The 17,697-nt window shown below is 43.1% G+C and overlaps 1 protein-coding gene across 3 annotated transcripts in view; it reads right to left on the bottom strand.

Moving 5' to 3' along the window:
- TANC2 (tetratricopeptide repeat, ankyrin repeat and coiled-coil containing 2) overlaps positions 1-17,697 on the bottom strand; it is a 325,633-nt gene that overhangs the window by 26,596 nt on the left and 281,340 nt on the right. For all 3 annotated transcript variants that reach the window (XM_068977288.1, XM_068977289.1, XM_068977290.1), the window contains 4 exons: positions 9,369-9,477; positions 6,451-6,573; positions 5,312-5,548; positions 1,883-2,068 (listed from right to left, as the gene is read on the bottom strand). In XM_068977288.1, coding sequence (XP_068833389.1) covers positions 1,883-2,068; positions 5,312-5,548; positions 6,451-6,573; positions 9,369-9,477 — 655 coding nt within the window. The remainder of the gene's footprint in view (positions 1-1,882; positions 2,069-5,311; positions 5,549-6,450; positions 6,574-9,368; positions 9,478-17,697) is intronic.

Raw genomic sequence — 17,697 nt, 5'->3', positions numbered from 1 at the left:
AAAAGAACCAATAAGCAAAAACCAGAAAATAAATATGGAGAAAACTGAGGGCCTGTACTTTTTCAGAGTAGAGCTATTATCTTCCCCCCTTTTTTTTTTCTTTTGGAATTACAAGGACTGTTTGGGGACACTAAAAGGAGAATGCCTGCTAACAACAAAGGCAAATGACAGCTCTGTTTTCAGGAATCTGACTATAAGGAGCACTAAACAACCTTCCACAGATAGTAAAAGTTCCAATTTTACTTAATATTCCCTTGGGGACATATCAGGTCAGTGGAAGAGGTGGCTGTCTCACTGAAGCATCCCATGCAGTGTGAACCAGCTTGTCCTGGCCCATGAAAGCTGTCTCTTCAATTTTCGGAGTTTTGCAAGCTGGTTGTTAAACAAAGATGTTTATTAAAAACTAAATAACAGGGAGGGATTTAAAAACAATTAAACAGCAATGATGGGAATTCCCTGGTGGCCCAGTGGTTAAGACTCTGCTCTCATTGCCAGGGCCCAGGTTCGATCCCTGGTCAGGAAACTAAGATCCCACAAACCAAGCAGCAGAGAAAAAAAAAAAAAAAATTAAATAATAACGAAAGAAATTACATCAATAGATTAAAATATAAAATCTCATAACTTCCTAATTATTAAATTACATTTTACTATTACGTATACTCATGAGGTTATTTATACTGACTGTGAATGCATGGTGGCAGTTTTACATAATGGTGTGCTCCTGTGCATCTCTTTGAAACTCTGTTCAGTGTTGGTGGCTTGAAATCAGTCATGGTGGGGGTATTTGCTGTTGTTGTTCAGTCACTAAATGGTGTCTTACTCTTTGTGATCCCATGGGCTGTAGCATGCCAGGCTTCCCTGTCCTTCACTATCTCCTGGAGTTTGCTCAAACTCTATATTCTGGAAATTGGCAAATTCTGCAGATCAGGATTTGATTTAGTGCAAAAGCTGAAAGAGGTTCCGGTTTAACGAATATAATTTGTATGAGGGCAAAATGTAGTTTGACAGTGAATCACACACCAGATTTAAAGACAAAATTATTGGGAAAAGAGCAAACGGGTGCAGTTTCATTTATCAAACCACGGTTGAGTTGTAACCACAGGGTTGGGTATGGATATAAATTTAGCAAAAATTGACAAAAGCATTCAATTAAGAGGATTACACAATTCATTATTATTTGTAAACTGTGTGTGACTTTTTTATATCAGTAAATTCATAATAAATTTAAGTCTGTATGTACACACACACACACACACACACACCCCCCACTCCTGCGGCACTCTACTCCCCTCTCCAAGGCTGGCTGTGAAACATTTCCTAGCACACTACCAACTCCACATATTGTGCTACTACATTACTTTTATTAATAAATAACTTAGCAAAAATACCATCTGCACAGTGTTTACCAGTTTACAAAGCACCTTTCATATCAACCTTATAAAAAAGAATTTATTAGAAAGCCTCACTATACTGGTGGGAGACTAAGGTTCTAAGAGATGAGTTACATTGCCCAGAGCCCAGAGCCAGTGTGGAGGAAAGCTGAGCTTCAAACCTGGTCCTTTTGATATTCCAACTCCCGATTCCACTCCAGCCACCCATGTGAACAAAGGTCAAGAAATAACCCCCTGAGCCCAGTGCCATTGTCTGTTAAATAGGGGTGGAAGATGAGGAGGAATCAGATTAGATGATTCCTAAGGTCCTTTCCAACATCATTCTAGGTACCCTGGCATCTCCCTATTTCTCAGACCAATGACCAAAAAGCTACTTCATATTAACCTGGCAATTTTGTAATAATGCAATTATTTTTTCCCTGGTTTCCTTCAAGACATAGCTTGAAAAACAAAAACAAAAACCACCCAAGCCTTACTGGCTGCTTTCTTACCTCAGTGTAACCCATGCTGGCTGCAGCGATGAGGGCCTGCTGGATGGCGTGGCTCTTCTTAAACACCCCCTGCTGCTGGCCCGCCATCGTCCAGTCACACTGAATTAGAAACTTGACGACCTCCAGATGACCTCGGAGTGCGGCATGGACCAGGGCGCACTGCCCATTCTTATCTAAGTGATCCACCTGTGGGAGGGGACAGAGAAACCTGTGTGAAAAAGCCTGTGGCTGTCTCCCCAGTCTCGTTTCGTCCACTCACTGCACAGCTCTGGCCCACGAAGATTCATCTTCTCCCATATTCCTTGGACCACTTGCTGAGAAAATTCAGGTGATATTCTTTTACTTAGGCTAGATCTTCACTGAGCTACAACTCTGGTAGATGCTTCTCTGGGGAGACTCTTTGTATAACGTCAGGCTTTTGTTTTCACATCAAAAGAAACCGAAAATATGCCCCAAACGACCCCAAACTCCAGCTTTGCTTTCCTGATGTACATTCTCCTTTGTCCTCAAATAGGTCTTTTCAGACTCAAATCTGAAAGGCTTATAAGCTCTACTGGCACAAAACACTGTCTTTGAAATCATGAAAGGGAAGAAAAACATCTTGAAGCTTAAATTTTCTGGTGTTCCAAGGAAGCAAAGTATCTCATATCATGAATCACACAGTTAACCACTAAGCTCTGGCAGATGCCACTTCTTTCTTCCAATGGGAGGGCGGAATCGTGACGATTTGGCCAAAATGGCTGGAGGGATTTGGAACTTAATGCTAGACTACGTTCCAGCAGCAGTTTTTACAGTTGTGGTGTTGGTTACAGGTTTAGGCAGAAAGAGGAGCCTGATTAAGAACAAGCTACCAGAAGGTCCCTAGCCACAAGTCTCAATAGATGAACAGCCTCTTCTGGAAGGTGGGCAGGGTATGTTCCAGCGCTTATTAGAGCAAGTGAAGCCTAAGTTCTGTATCTGTTTCTCTCCAGCTTTAGTTCTACACAGCCATCCAAATAGCAAGTGTTTACTGAATGCCTACTGTGTGCAAGGTGCTCTTAATCCTTTTTCTAGATGAACAGAGTGAGGCTGAGAGAAGTCAAATGACTTGTCTAAGCCCTCATAGAAAGCAAGCGTCAATGCAGGCTTCGACCAGGTTGTGCTTGATGCCAAAGTTGATGATTTTGATGACTTGCCTCCTCTCTCTCATGGAAGCCAGACTGTAAGAGGTTAAAGAACAGTAAGGAAGCGGTGGTAGCAAGTAGAGAGGACTCTTAGGACAGGTTCAGTGGATATGGGCGGGAAGAGATGGGATGGTGGTTTCTGGTTAGGAGAGAGGAACGTCTCTCTTTAGGGTTAGAGAAGACATTTGTAGGTTTGTAGAAACTGAGAAGAAAGGTAGCGTAAATTTAGAAAAAGAATGAAACGATGTTAGTGAAAGATCAACATACTGAGATTAAAAAATATAGGTGGGAAATTCCCTGATGGTCCAGTGGTTAGGACTCCACACTTCCACTGCAGCGGTCACAGGTTCAATTCCTGGTTGGAGAACGAACAGCCCAAAAGCCTTGTGGTGCAGCCTATGTGTGTGTGTATATATATGTATATGTATACAGGAGGCAATAATTTTGAAAAGGAAGGTAAACACTTCCTTCTCTGGGGCAGAAGTAAAGTAAAAGTTCGTAAGAATTAACAGAGTTTTGAGATAGAGGCACAGTGAGACAAACACAACCTTGGTAGTTGTAGGAGGGCAAAAGAGTTTTGATGGGGTCTCAAGAAGATCATAGATGATTTATGTATCTTCTCTGGAGAAAATGAGAAATAAATAAAATGATAGCTGAGCAACAAGAAAGACCTAGCTGAGATTAGAATATGTATGAATTTATAGCAATAAGGCCCAGTTATCATGCTGTTTCTAGAGGTGTTTATCCAAACGACTAGGACATTATAGGTGGACCATTTCTGTGTCACAGTTAGCATTTACAGCTCAGGGACTTCACTGAGGTCCCCAGGTCCCAGCTTTCAAAGGAGTCTTGGGAGAGAGACCCAGTTCTTCCCTGGTAAGAACACTGGACACCTCAGAATGAGGTCATTTATGTTGTTGTTCAGTTGCTAAATCGTGTCCGACTCTTTGCGATGCCATAGACTGAAGCATGCCAGGCTTCCCAGTCCTTCACGATCTGCTGGAGTTTGCTCAAGTTCATGTCCATTGAGTTGGTGATGCTATCTGACTATCTCATCCTCTGCCGCCCTCTTCTCCTTTTGCCTTCAATCTTTCCCAGCATCTGAGTTTTTTCCAATGAGTCGGCTCTTCGCATCAAGTGGCCAGAGTATTGGTGCTTCAGCTATAGCATCCGTCCTTCCAATGAATAGTCAGGGTTGCATATTATTTACAGTTCACTGCAAACCCACCCAAATCCTCAGTTTGTTTTCAGAATGGAAATAAAATGTTCCATAGAAGTCTACATTTTTGAGACCAGCATTTCTCCTTTTTAAAAAACACGAATTTTTAAAATTGTATCTTTTGCTGTGCTGGGTCCTCACTGCTGTGTGGGCTCTTCTCTAGCTGTGGCGAGAGCAGGGGCCGTTCTTTAGTTGTGGTGCCTGGGCTTCTCACCGCAGTGACTTCTCTTTTTATGGAGCAGGGTGCACAGGCTTCAGCAGTTGCAGCACACAGGCTCAGTGGTTGTGATTCCTAGGCTCTAGGGCACAAGCTCAGTAGCTGTTGCACACGGGCTTAGGGGCTCTGCAGCATGTGGGATCTTCCCAGACTGGGGATTGAACCCGTGTCTCCTGTACTGGCAGGTGGATTCTTCAACCACTGAGCTACCAGGGAAGCCCCCTGGTTTTTTTTTTTTTTCCCATCAATATTTTGAAATTGAGTTTTATCATATCAATGGCTCTTGAGGTACTATAAAGCAAATATATTTTAAAGAAATGTTTTGAGAGAATTAAATACACTAATAGAAACACTTTTGAGTGCTTCTGGGTCAGACAGTCATCTCAGACATCTACAGGGGTATCTTCAAGGCTAGATGAGGGCGCCTGATTTCTGCTCTTACGTTCATGACTAACATGAAAGGCTGAGAGTTCGCAGGCGCCGTTCAGATCAGACCTCACAGTGCAGTCTCCTTGCTCCCCCACTCCTCTTTCCTCACTGAGCTCAGGAGAGAATTTCTTGGTTGTGAGCTAGGGACTTTTTGTGGCTGCTGATGAATGCAGTTTCCTAAGTATCTCTCAAAAGTTTAGAACTGTGTCCAGAAGCAGCCTGGAACGGGCCCAGGGCAAGCAGTAGGATGTAATCAGAGCCAGTTCTTCCTTTGATCTGCTTCCTAATAGGATCTGATGTATATTCTACCTACACTCGTGAGGCAACACAGGAGATAGGGACGAGTCTAAGATGGGAAAAAAGGCACAGGGAAGGAAGAACAAGTGCTGGGCAGCCGTTACCTTGGCCCGTTTCTTGCACAGCAGCACTACGATGCTCAGGAAGCCTGCCGCTGCAGCATAGCCCAGGGGAGTCAGGCCGCTTTCAGAGGAGGCATCCACGTTGGCCCCAAACTCCAAGAGCAGAGCCACCATTTCTGTGTAACCAAGATGAGACTGGACACACAGAATTGGAGCATTATTCAAAACTTCTGTCCGGTAATTAATGTTGGCACCTCCCAAAATCAGCAGTCGGCTGACCTAGTCGTAAGAAAACAAACGGAAACAATACTCACATAAATATCAGTTATATCCTATCAGTCATCTTTTCTTAAGTCATCTGCATGCATGCATGCTGAGTTGCTTCAGTCGTGTCCAATTCTTTGCGACCTTACAGACCACAGCCCACCAGACTCCTCTGTCCATGGGATTCTCCAGGCAAGAACACTGGAGTGGGTGGCCATGTATTCCCCTCCAGGGAATCTTCCCGACCTAGGGATTGAACGTGCCTCTTTTACATTTCCTGTACTGGCAGGTTCTTTACCACTAGCACCACCTGGGCAGCCTTAAGTCACCCTCAATGAGTGCCCAGAAACACTGAGTAACTTCTTTATTTTAAAATCTCCATTTGTTCCTTTTTTAATACCTTGCCTTTGGAAAAGGACGTGAAACGTCTCCTTTATACAAACTACCCAGGCACTAGAGTAAACTGGAGAAGGAAATGGCAACCCACTCCAGTGTTCTTGCCTGGAGAATCCCAGGGACGGCGGAGCCTGGTGGGCTGTCGTCTATGGGGTCTCACAGAGTCGGACACGACCGAAGCGACTTAGCAGCAGAGTAAACACCACCCATACTGTAGTGCACTCTCCACTAAGTGAACTGTTGGACAGAAAAACTTCTACTGAAACAAAAGTGATCTAAGAATGTTTTACTCCCTAGAAGGAGCAGGACTTATTCTATAAATCAGACTCATCTTATAGAAGATCAACAGGTTTGATTTTCAATTCACAGAATAAAATGTAACAATTTAAAATATATCAAACTATTGACAAAAGGTTAACTAATAGGAGAGTCAAAGATCAATCAAATAACTCCTAAATGTCCTCTGAGTTTTACGTTTCATAGTTAATTTTTCAATCTGCCTGTAACTTAGATGCATTTACCTTTATATTTGGCGTGTAGAGATTTCGTAAAGATGCCAACGCCATGGACAGACCTTCTGTGCTGTAGGAGATCCAGAGGCCTTGGAGGATGGAGGATGACACGCCAACTTTTTTACTCAAACCCTGAAAAAGAAAGAGAGACACAGTTAAGTGATCAGCCCAGCTAAAAAGTACCCTTGGCAGTAAGTGAGGAGCCTTTGGGTTTGTGGTACTAACAAATGAGAATAGAGTCTTGCTCTAACAACATCTGGCATAACAAAGCCAGCCCGCTGAGGGGGACAGACTGGTCCTGTAGGAACAAGCTAACTAAACTGTTTCTACCTCGGCAGTCTGTGACAACAAACCTACTCAATACCTCTCTCTTCTTTTTTAAAAATTATTTATTCATTTATGGCTGGGCTGGGTCTTTGCTGCTACGAGGGCTTTCTCTAGTTGCGGTGGGCTGGGGCTACTCTCCAGCTGTGGAACTCAGGCTTTCACTGTGGTGCCCTCTCTAGCTGCAGAGTGCGGGCGTGGTTGCTCTGCATCATGTGGGATCTTCCTGGACCAGGGGTAGAACCCATGTCCCCTGCACTGGCAGGGGGATTCTTAATCTGGACCACCAGGGAAGTCCATCAGGTTTAGTTTTAATAGTGGTAATAATTAAATACGACTGAGCGACTGAATGAACTGATAAATATACCAAATATCCTGAATTATAGACCCTCAACCTTATATTTTTAAGGTGATTAATGACATCATATGCAATTCTTCATGAACAAAGATAAAATAAGGGAAATTAAAAACTAATTGGAAAGAAATATAAAGTGGATTATATGTTACTGCTGATTGGCGGTTCTAAGTGATGCTGATTATAAGCACTGAGTCTGTCTTTGCCTTTTCATGACCCTCAGCTGATAGGAACTGAGAATTCTAGCAGTCTGGGAGAAGTCGATTGGTAGGGAGCACTCTGCATTTGAAGGACCCTGAAAAGTGCAGCATTAGGAAAACCATGGTCCAAGTCCACATTCTTCAGCTTACAGTCATGTCATCACCACACGTTATACACCCTAGTATTTACAGCCTGAAACACACAGGGAGCCAGTCATATCTCAGGCAACCATGTCGTCTGCAGCAAAATAAGATAACGCTGCGTCAATGACAGGAGTGTATGGTTTAAGTGCAGGCTGGTGGCTGGCAGGAAGGAGGGGACTGAAGGGAAGATGAAGTGGGTAAAGGGATCAGGAGGTACAAACTTCCAGTTATAAAATAAACAAGTCATAGGGATGTAAAAAAAAAAAAAAGTAAACATTGTTTTCCACGTATTGTATACAGTCACATGGGATGAAATGAAATTTCATATCATTTATCTGTTTCAGGTGGTATTTATTTTAGGGTGCAGGGCATACAGACAGGCATTGACTTCTTTGCACTGATCCCAGGCAGAAGGTGATGCTAAAAGCTTAAGTGATTAAAATCATGATGCTTAATACTGAAGCTATTTTCCCATCTAACTGAAGGATAATCACCTCGGAGTCTGTAGAACTGGCAGGCACTTTTTGATCCACTTGAAGATGGAATGAGACACCTTGCCTGTTAAAATAGTCTCACTCTGCTCCCATTAAGTAAGGTCATTGGGTAAGGTCATTTTTGGGTACAGTGATTTGTTAGATAGACAAGTATGATTCAAATACAGGACTTGCCACTGTGGGCTTCACTTCTGTCCATCTGATGAAAAGCCTTCCCCAGCTATGTGCTTATATGCTGGGGAGAATTCGTTGCCCTTCATGCTGTTTTCTCTCTGAAGAGAACTGTTTTATCTTCAATAGTATCTCTTGGGGGAAGTCCAAGCAGGAGGACTATTTAAGATCCCTGAATTTCTCAGTCCAGAGGCAGCAAAAGTGGTCTGAAGAGACTGGGACTGGAGGTGGCAGATGCAATAGCAAAATGCAGACTAGAAAAAGCAGGAGAACAAATTTCTTCCTCAACTTCTGTGCTCTTTTCCACCACTGCTATCTAGACTATAAATTCCTTGAGACTAGGGGCTGTATGCTTTTGGTTCTTGTATCCCTAGTACAATGCCCCAGCAAGCACTGAATACACAAACGAACGCATACAAGCACCCACAGACAGATGTGTGCCCTTGTCTGGGATCTCCATCCCAGCTGTGCGGATGCTGGGAGAGAGAAAGCCGATGCTTAAGAGCTCATAAAAGTTTTGAAATGACTGGGAGAGAAATGGATTATAATTTCAAAAGAGAATGGGGAAAGTAGTTTAAAGGAAAGTTACAGTTGGTTCTAGAGGAAGAGTTTGAAATTCACAGCACCAGGAGTATTAAAATCATCATCAAGACAACGATAAGAACATGCAAAGAGTGACTGCTCTCAGAGACTTTTGAAAAACACTGTGAAAACCTGTAACTAATGCTATATGACTATTCTCAGCAGATGGCAGGTCACAGGACAGTGGTTCCCAGCCTTCTTGGCACCAGGGGTTGGTTTTGGGGAAGACAATTTTTCCACTGATTGGGGTGGGGAGAATGGTTTCGGGATGATTCAAGCACATTAAATTTATTGTGAACTTTATTTCTATTATTATTATATCAGCTCTACCTCAGATCATCAGGCATTAGATCCCAGAGGTTGGGGACCTCTGATGTATGAAGTATACACGACTATATGCTTCTTACCTAAACGATTATACATGTACATTTCCTAGAAAGCCTAGCAATCCACTGAACTGGGAAATGATAAATGTGGTTTTCTTTCCATAGTCCTAGGGAGGAACAGGCCAGACATTTTAGGAGATGGACCAACTCTGCAACAAACTAATTTCAGAAAGCAGGGACCACACTGACATAGCGGGCAGCTTCATACACACAGTGTTAAGGAACGCCTGCTGGAAATGGAAAGAAAAACACCCCCAACTTCTTTAATTACCTTAAAAATGTGTGCTTTGAGGATGTGATGTCCCAGTTCAATTGTCTGCTGTCGGTTTAGTTTTCCCTCTTGGCGGGAAAACCAGAAGGCAAGTAATGTGTGACCACTCCTGCAAAGAGAGAGACTCATTTTAGGAAATTTAATGCTCCAACTCTCCTGTGGGTGGAGGACTGTGCACGTCGAGCCATGTCTCCAGTGAAACTCTGTCTTGTTCACCCCACTTCTTAGGGAAGGGCACCCGCTCCTGGGCAAGTAATGGTACTGAAAGGTTCCGAGCTTTTCCTGGTCCTTTACCCAAATCACATGTGTGAATATCACAAAATGTCACTTCTGGTTGGCTTACACCCTTCCCACACGCAGATGGCGTTAAAGGATCCATTTTTATTTTCTGTCTCTGTCAACTCCTCTTATTTCACCCATGCTTTAAATGTCAGTGTTGCTTCCTCGGGATCTTGTTTTTGGTCCCAGTCTGTCCTCTGGATTAGCTCATCCATCCTCAGAGCCTTTGCCACTACCTAAACCCTGTTACCTTTCCCTCTATCTAGACGTCTCAGCTTTAGCGCAATATACATCCAACTGCCTACTGGATTTCTCTACCTAGAGGCCCAATAGCACCTTAAACTCAATGTGTCCCAAATTGCACTAAAAACCTCCTCAAGGGAAGTCTTCTCTGATCAGCCTCTACCAAGCCTCTATTCTTTCTCTTTAGCTTTTTTGCTCCAGCTGAGAAGGGAGTACTCTCTCTGGTACATCACAGGCTGTTTATGCCTTTAGTGCAGGATCTACCACACTGTTACAAGCTCTCTCCTCTACTAGACTGTAGGCTTCCTGATGGCAATCATTCCCAGCCCCCATCTGCTTGCCAACAAATCTCCAATCTGTTCATGAAACAGAAAACCCTTCTCTCTGCCTCTGCACACTGTCTTATCTGCCCATGATGCTCAGAAATGCCACAGGCCTCTTGTAATCACACACTTGGTCTGAAGACCAAGCCAAGAGAGAGGCTAAGCTAAGAGACCTGTCAAAAACTAGAGCCTGGGCCCTAAGTGTATAGCACCGGAAGCTGTCCTAATTTTGGACTCCTTGTTATATGAAGTGATAAATTTCTCTACTGCTTAATCCATTTGAGTTGATGTTTTCTATCTCTTCCAGCTTAAAGTGTCCTAATGATATATACTCTTTTAAGTGTGAATGTATTAATATATGTGTATATATGTAAAGTATATGTATAAATACAGGGTTGTATATCTCTTTTTATTTACATTTATGACAGAAACCTCGAGTTGTTTATGCTCTCCACAGTGCCAAACATTGTGTATGGCACATAAAAATTCTCAATAAAATTTTCACAAAGCAAGATTAGACATTAAACAAAGGACACTGGGTCACTTCTGGGCTCTGCCCTCTTACCACCCTGCTATAGTCTGTAGGAACTGTGTCACTGCAGAGTGACAACTGTCCCTCTGCCTCCCATCAGGTGAGCAGTCAGCAGAGTTCTGTATGCCACTGATAACCCAGCTCTTTTACTCCTTTCACTTGGGAGTGTCACAAAGGAGGGAAATCAAACTGTGATCTCAGTTTCAAGCCCAATGAATTCATCAAACAGAAGGAAAAACAGCAAGTGAATTTTTTGTTGGTGACCTCTACTTGAGAGAAGGCCCAAATGTCTACTGGAAGATTTTCTCTCACAATTAACACTGGCTATGCTTCCAGGGTTAACATTTGAAGATGTCTAAATCTGAAGTCTGAAAAAATAAACAAGTCCTTCCTTTCCTCCTTTATAAATAAAGTTTCAGTAAAGAACCTGGAGAACAGAAGATGAGACAGCCCCCATCTTACTTAGGTGGGGTTCCCTGGTGGCACAGCTGGTTAAAGAATCTGCTTGCAATGCAGGAGACCTGGGTTCAGTCCCTGGTGGGGAAGATCCCCTGGAGAAGGGAAAGGCTACCCACTTAGGTGGGAATCATCCTATAAAGCTTTGAAAGGAAATTCTACCATCTTCTAACCTTGGCTTCATACAATTTCTGGATTCTAGTGGATACCAGGTCATCTTATTTGATTAGATAAGACTGACCATAAAGGAAAGAGAGCTACTTCATTGAGAGACTGTCTCAGACAACTGTATCCTGCATGGAGTCATCAGTGTCATCTGAAGGTGAAAGTGTGAAAGTGAAAGTCGCTCAGTCGTGTCCCACTCTTTGCAACCTCATGGACTACACAGTCCATGGAATTTTCCAGGCCAGAATACTGGAGTGGGTAGCTGTTCCCTTCTCCAGGGGAATCTTCCCAACCCAGGGATCGAACCCAGGTCTCCCACATTGCAGGCAGATTCTTTACCAGTTGAGCCACCAGGGAAGCCCAAGAACACTGGAGTGGGTAGCCTATCCCTTCTCCAGAGGATCTTCCCGACCCAGGAATCAAACCGGGGTCTCCTGCATTGCAGGTGGATTCTTCATCAGCTGAGCCACCAGGGAAGCCTGTCGTCTGAAGGTATGAGCCTGGAATTGTTTCGCACTCACAAGATCCAGAAATTGCTACTGAACGTTTACACAGCCCTTGAAAGCCCAATGTAGTTCATAGGCTATTTTAAGTTATCGAGAACCATTTATAAAAGTGCCCTAACTTAAGTTCTCAAAATCCTAACCAGTTGTTAACAATGAAATGATTGCAGCCTCCCTGATATAAGAATTATTTACTTTAAATGACTCATCTGACTGTCCATAGAGACAAGAACTCCTGACACAGGCCTCTGATCCATCATTTATGCTTCAGGCCATTAAGGAGAATCCATGCCTATGAGGATTAAGGAAAAAGCTCAGGACGAGGACATGAATCGTCAGGGAGACACAGACCTGACTTTGCCCCAGTGCTTTCGCCTTACTACCGTGACCAAGACACCCTGGGAAGATGCTTCTCATCTTCAGCCACCCACAGGACAGTGCTTGCTTTTGTTGTCGTTGATCAAGCACCGAGGAGAAACAGCAAGCCACACAGGTCAAGGAAAAGATGGTGACAACTGTAGTTTCCTTCTTTTTGGATACAAGCTGTTGTATTATTCGTGAAAGAATGATTCCGGTCAGTTCATTGGACTCAAAGCTTATGGTGTTGAGGACATGAAAGGTAAAACAGCAATTTCCGTTACATGCTGGCACTCCCATTCGTACCTTACTGTTCTGACTAACTACGATGCCACTAGCTAACCCAGGCTGAATGGGTCTGTATGTGGGCTTGTCTACATTTATTTCTATTTTTCTTATTATCTGCTCACTCCTGAGCCCTATTCCTTTTGACTTCTAGCCTCACTATTCTCTTAAGATCACCAGCAGCCTCATAATTGGTTTTCTCTTTGCCTTTGATCTTTTGTTTTTCCTTTTTCTTCTCCATCCAGCATTAGGTCTTATGGACTGTTTCCCTTGAAACTGTCTCTTCTCTTGACATCTAAGACACTACCCTGGCACTTTTCTCTTCCACTTTCCTTCGGTTACATAATTTCTTTGCTCTATTCCCCATTTACTCGTCTTTCAGAGGCAGCCCTCACCTCGACTCCTGGCTTCAGCTCTCACTGCAATGACATTGCAGCACTGAGATTTTCTCTGCTTCTCTAGCTGCCTGCAGATACCTCTACCTCCAAATGACCTGTCAAACGATGGCTGTTTGAAGTTGAAGATTTCCCTTAAAACCAAATCCCCTTAAGACTTATTAAAAAAAAACAAACAACCTCCAGTTGCTCAGGCATAACACCAAGCAGTTGTTTTCTCCTCCCTGTACATCATCTCTCATGGATAACTGCAAGAGCTTCACTCTTGCCACTGCCTCCTCCCTGCTCGTACCAATATCTATCCAGCGGAAACCTGATCAAATTTCTCCTCAAAATCCTTCAATGGCTCTATATTTCCTCCCATACAGAATCTAAACTCTAAACCGTAAATCTAAACATGGCATTCAAAGCCTCCCCATAATCTGTCCCTTATCCGTTTCTTCACCTCCTGACCTCGTACTTCTAATTCCAGATGGAGTAAACTATAGAGGTTTGAACATGCTTTCCCTCTGCCTGTAATTCATCAGCAAACTACTTCCCAGTCTTCAAGCCTCAGTTCACAGCACCGCCTCTGTGCAGTCTCCTCTGGTCGCCCCCAGATGGGTCAGCGGTTCCTTCCTTTAGGCTCTGATGTATCTGGCACACAGCTCCACCGTCACACCTGCTACAGCCATGCACTGGGTGGGGCTGCACATCGTCTTCCTGGAGACTCTACTGAGGACAGAAGCTATGCTTTCTCACATATGTTTTCTGAGCTAACTAGAGTCCATACTTGCAGAATGAATGAATAACAGTCCCTTTTGTACAAATGCACATTTGGACACTACCTATGGTTTCCAAAATTACTACAGCACTTATTTAGATTCCCCTGTACACCTTTATTATGGGCACAGGCATGAATATTACTAACGTGGTAGACTGACCGAGACTCAGCAAGACTGGAGAACAGACTCCAGCTCACCTGGCTAGGATATAAAGAGATGAGAATCCAAGGTCTTCTGAAACCTTGTTCCACTGCCACTTCAATAAGATTAAAACGTAAAGAATAGTATGTTCATTTTTATAGTACACAATCTGAATTCTTACAATCGAAATTGGCAACTGTCAATTTCGACATTTTTCGATTAGCATTTTTGGGAGACAGCAGTTAAGAAATAGAGAGAGCCCTAGTCTATGTGACATTTTAAGTATGACTGAACACAACTGTGTTTCCCCCTGTAATTACAGATGATGGTGATAAAAACTGACTTTCATGTGAGCTCATATGTGGTTATAAAGACCAGTGGGTGGTAGCCACGGTGAGGGTAGAAGTATTAGGATTTCCATCTAGTTTATATAATGAGGTCACTTTGTGATTCAGTCACCTTGCAGACTCCTTATCTGCACTCACAACATTGCTTCCTTACTCCTGAAATAAAGCCAAATTCAGTCGCTTTCACGCTTTCAGCAGTGGACAAGCTCTCTAAGCTCTTTGAAAGACGGAGAGTAACGCCTCTCTCTCAGGACTGGGGTGGGAATTAAGTAAGAGATATTAGGTAAATGTATTTTATATTTCTTTTGTATCCTCCGTAGTCACTAGCACAGCGCTTAAACTAAAGGAATGAACAGCAATCTCAGAAGACTTAAAACATGTGAGAGGATGACTGTGTGCTCAGAGTTTTAATGTGTACAGCAGGGTGAAATGTGATACCCTATCCTTAACTCCAATCTTTGCCCTTCCACTAACCTCACTGTAACTTTACAGCCAAAAGAGAAGCCCATGGATAGGGGAAAATGATTGGGGATGGGTGCCATTCACAGTTAGCTGTGGAGGAAAACCTGGTACTGTTAATTCAGGCAGAGAATGGGGACAAGACCAGAGCTAACCAGATCCTAAGAAGTAAGGCGAAAGTCAAGCTAAGAGGAGGAATATGAATTTCTCATGTCCAGCAGAGATTTTCAGAAGGATATAAGCCTTACATTCAAGATAGATTTGCTTGGACATATTTTAGGAGAGAATCAATCACATGCCAGAGTGAAGATTCCTCCCCCAGCATTCTCCTCTCTCCCAACAAAAGGCAGAGAAGATCGTACCCAGCATAACACAGGGTAGATCCAATCTCAATTCCAGCTGAAGGCTTCAGCAGCCCCTTGACACAGAATTATCAGACAAGTGATAGTCACCCTTGGACAACTACAGATGGTAAGACCATGAGGAGCTGCTCATACCTGATGCCCCAGTACCTCAAAGAATTCAGAGCTGTGGAGTCTCTCAGGCAACACTTTCTAAGGCAAGAATCAACATCCCTACCCTCCACCCATTTACCGGTTTGGAAGTTGCCTAACAGTTATTATACAACTGTTTTAGTTTTATACAACTATAAAATACACAGTGGTACTAAGTTTGTTTTTCTAATAGATTTTTCACTTAGCAACCCTTAGAGTTAGGGATCTTAAAGTCTCTACTTGTAGTACTAACAAATGTACTCAAATATCTCCAGCATGGATGGGTCCTCCATCGTTCTTGTCAGAGTCACTTAACGTGTGGTCACAGGTGTCACCAGCTCCTGGGAGGGCAAACTCCACACACAACACTTCAGCATTTCAGAGAAACGACACTTACGTGTTCTGATATTCTTCTGTGTGGTGCTAGGATGTGATAAAGTGGAACAGGGACAGCCAGCTGGCAAGGAACTGTGTACAATCTAAAGCCTGTCCTAGCTATCTTACAGTGTGGGCTGAAATGACATGTGCTGCTGTGGAATGTCTTTATATTATAGAGGTACATGTGGGAATTATTTAGGGAGACCTAGTGAGATTAGATTGGAGAAGGAAATGGCAACCCACTCCAGTGTTCTTGCCTGGAGAATCCCAGGGACGGGGGAGCCTGGTGGGCTGCCGTCTATGGGGTTGCACAGAGTCGAACACGATTGAAATGACTTAGCAGCAGCAGCAGCAGCAGCAGTGAGATTAGAATTATGGGGCAGAGATGGATACCTGTCTACAAAAGGTCTGTGCTCCTGTCCACAGTCAAGGGTGGTTGGTGGGAAGCAGTTACTTTGCCAGGGACCTTGCGTTCACATTCAAGTGGGGTCAGGTGACTGAGTTCTGGCTAATGGAACATAGGCAGAAATTATATTCATCACATCAGACCTAGTGCAGAAAAATCTTTATCTTTGATTTCACAATCTTATTACTTTCTTTTGTTTTTGTAACTGTAATATTACTCTTGTAAATTATTACTTGGCTCACCATTTTCTTCTAGTGTTTAAATATACCTATTCTGAAATGAACCTACTTATAAAACAGAAGATCCCCCAGAGGAGGGCATGGCAACCCACTCCAGTATTCTTGCCTGGAGAATCCCATGGAGAGTGGAGCCTGGTGGATCCTTAGAGTAACAAAGAGTCGGACATGACTAAAGTGACTTAGCACGCATGCATGAAACAGACTCACGGACATAGAGAATATACTTGTGGTTGCCAGTGGGAAGAGGCTGGTGAACAGACAGAGTGGAAGGCTGGGGTTCAAAGATGCAAGGTAATGCACACAGAATGGATAAGCAACAAGGTCCTGCTGTTTAGCATAGGGAACTATATTTAATATCCTATGATAAACCATAATGGAAAAGACTACAAAAATGAATGTAAATTTATATGTAAAACTGAATCACTTGGCTGTATAGCAGAAAGTAACACAATACTGTAAAACAATTATACTTCAGTTAAAAAAAAAAGCACCTATTCTGTTTTCATGCATCCAAACTTTCTGCTTTATACTCTGAACTCTGGATGACCTTGTTAAATTACTATGGCTTCTACTGTCAGTCACTTGCTGGTAACTCCTCAATCCATAACCTCATGCCTTCAACTTTCTCTTTTCCTATTCTCCAAGGTCATATTTCTAAATACAATTGTGCATCCTCCCCTGCAGGCAATTCATTATAAACATGCCCAAAATAGGACTCACCTCTCTCCAGAAGCCTGTTCTTCCTCCTGCCTTCACTCACGCTAGCGTTCTTCCCCCATTCAGAATGCTCTATGTCGATCAGTAGCTTCACTATTTTCCATCACCCAAGATAAGTTCTGAAATCATTTTTGATTCTTCCACCCTTACCTCCCATATACAAAAAAAGACCGGGTGCTTTTTTATCTCTAAATAGTCTACACAGCTCTCTGTTCTCACATTGCAGTCGTAGTATTTCTCAGCTAGACTATTGTTCTAGACCTGTAACTAGTTTCCTTGCCTGCAGTCTCTCCTTCAACCCATCTTCCATACACTACTTGTCAGAGCTATTTTGCACTTGATCAGACTTACCTGATCATTGTCTCTTCTTTTCTCAAAAATTATAGAGACTCCCTGTTATCTACAGAATGAACTGAGAAGTCTTAAATTTTTGAGACTTTTTTCCTAGTGACACTTTCTATCGTTCTCTGACTGCATGTCTTATTTTCTAGTTATGGCTTCTCGTAATTCCTCAAGGGCACTTAATATCTTCAACTTGCTTTTCCTCCTGCCATTCCGCTCTCTAGCCTCCCTAGAGTGTTCTCCTGTTCCTCTGCAGCTAAACGGGATCAACTTATCCTTCAAGGCTGAACTTGACTGTTACTTGCTCTGAAAAAGTATTTTCTTTAAAAAAAAATTGATTTATTTGGCTGCGTTGGGTCTTAGTTGCAGCACGTGGGATCTTCACTGCATTGTGCAGGACCTTTGGTTGCAGCGCTTCACTCTCTAGGTGTGGTGCAGGCTCCAGGGCGCATGGGCTCAGAAGCTGCATTGCAGCATGTAGGGTCTTAGTTCTCGGAACAATGG

The sequence above is a fragment of the Capricornis sumatraensis genome, chromosome 8 (genome assembly GCF_032405125.1).
Source record: "Capricornis sumatraensis isolate serow.1 chromosome 8, serow.2, whole genome shotgun sequence".
NCBI classification, from domain to species: Eukaryota; Metazoa; Chordata; class Mammalia; order Artiodactyla; family Bovidae; genus Capricornis; species Capricornis sumatraensis.
This window is presented reverse-complemented; position numbering and strand designations above follow the sequence as displayed.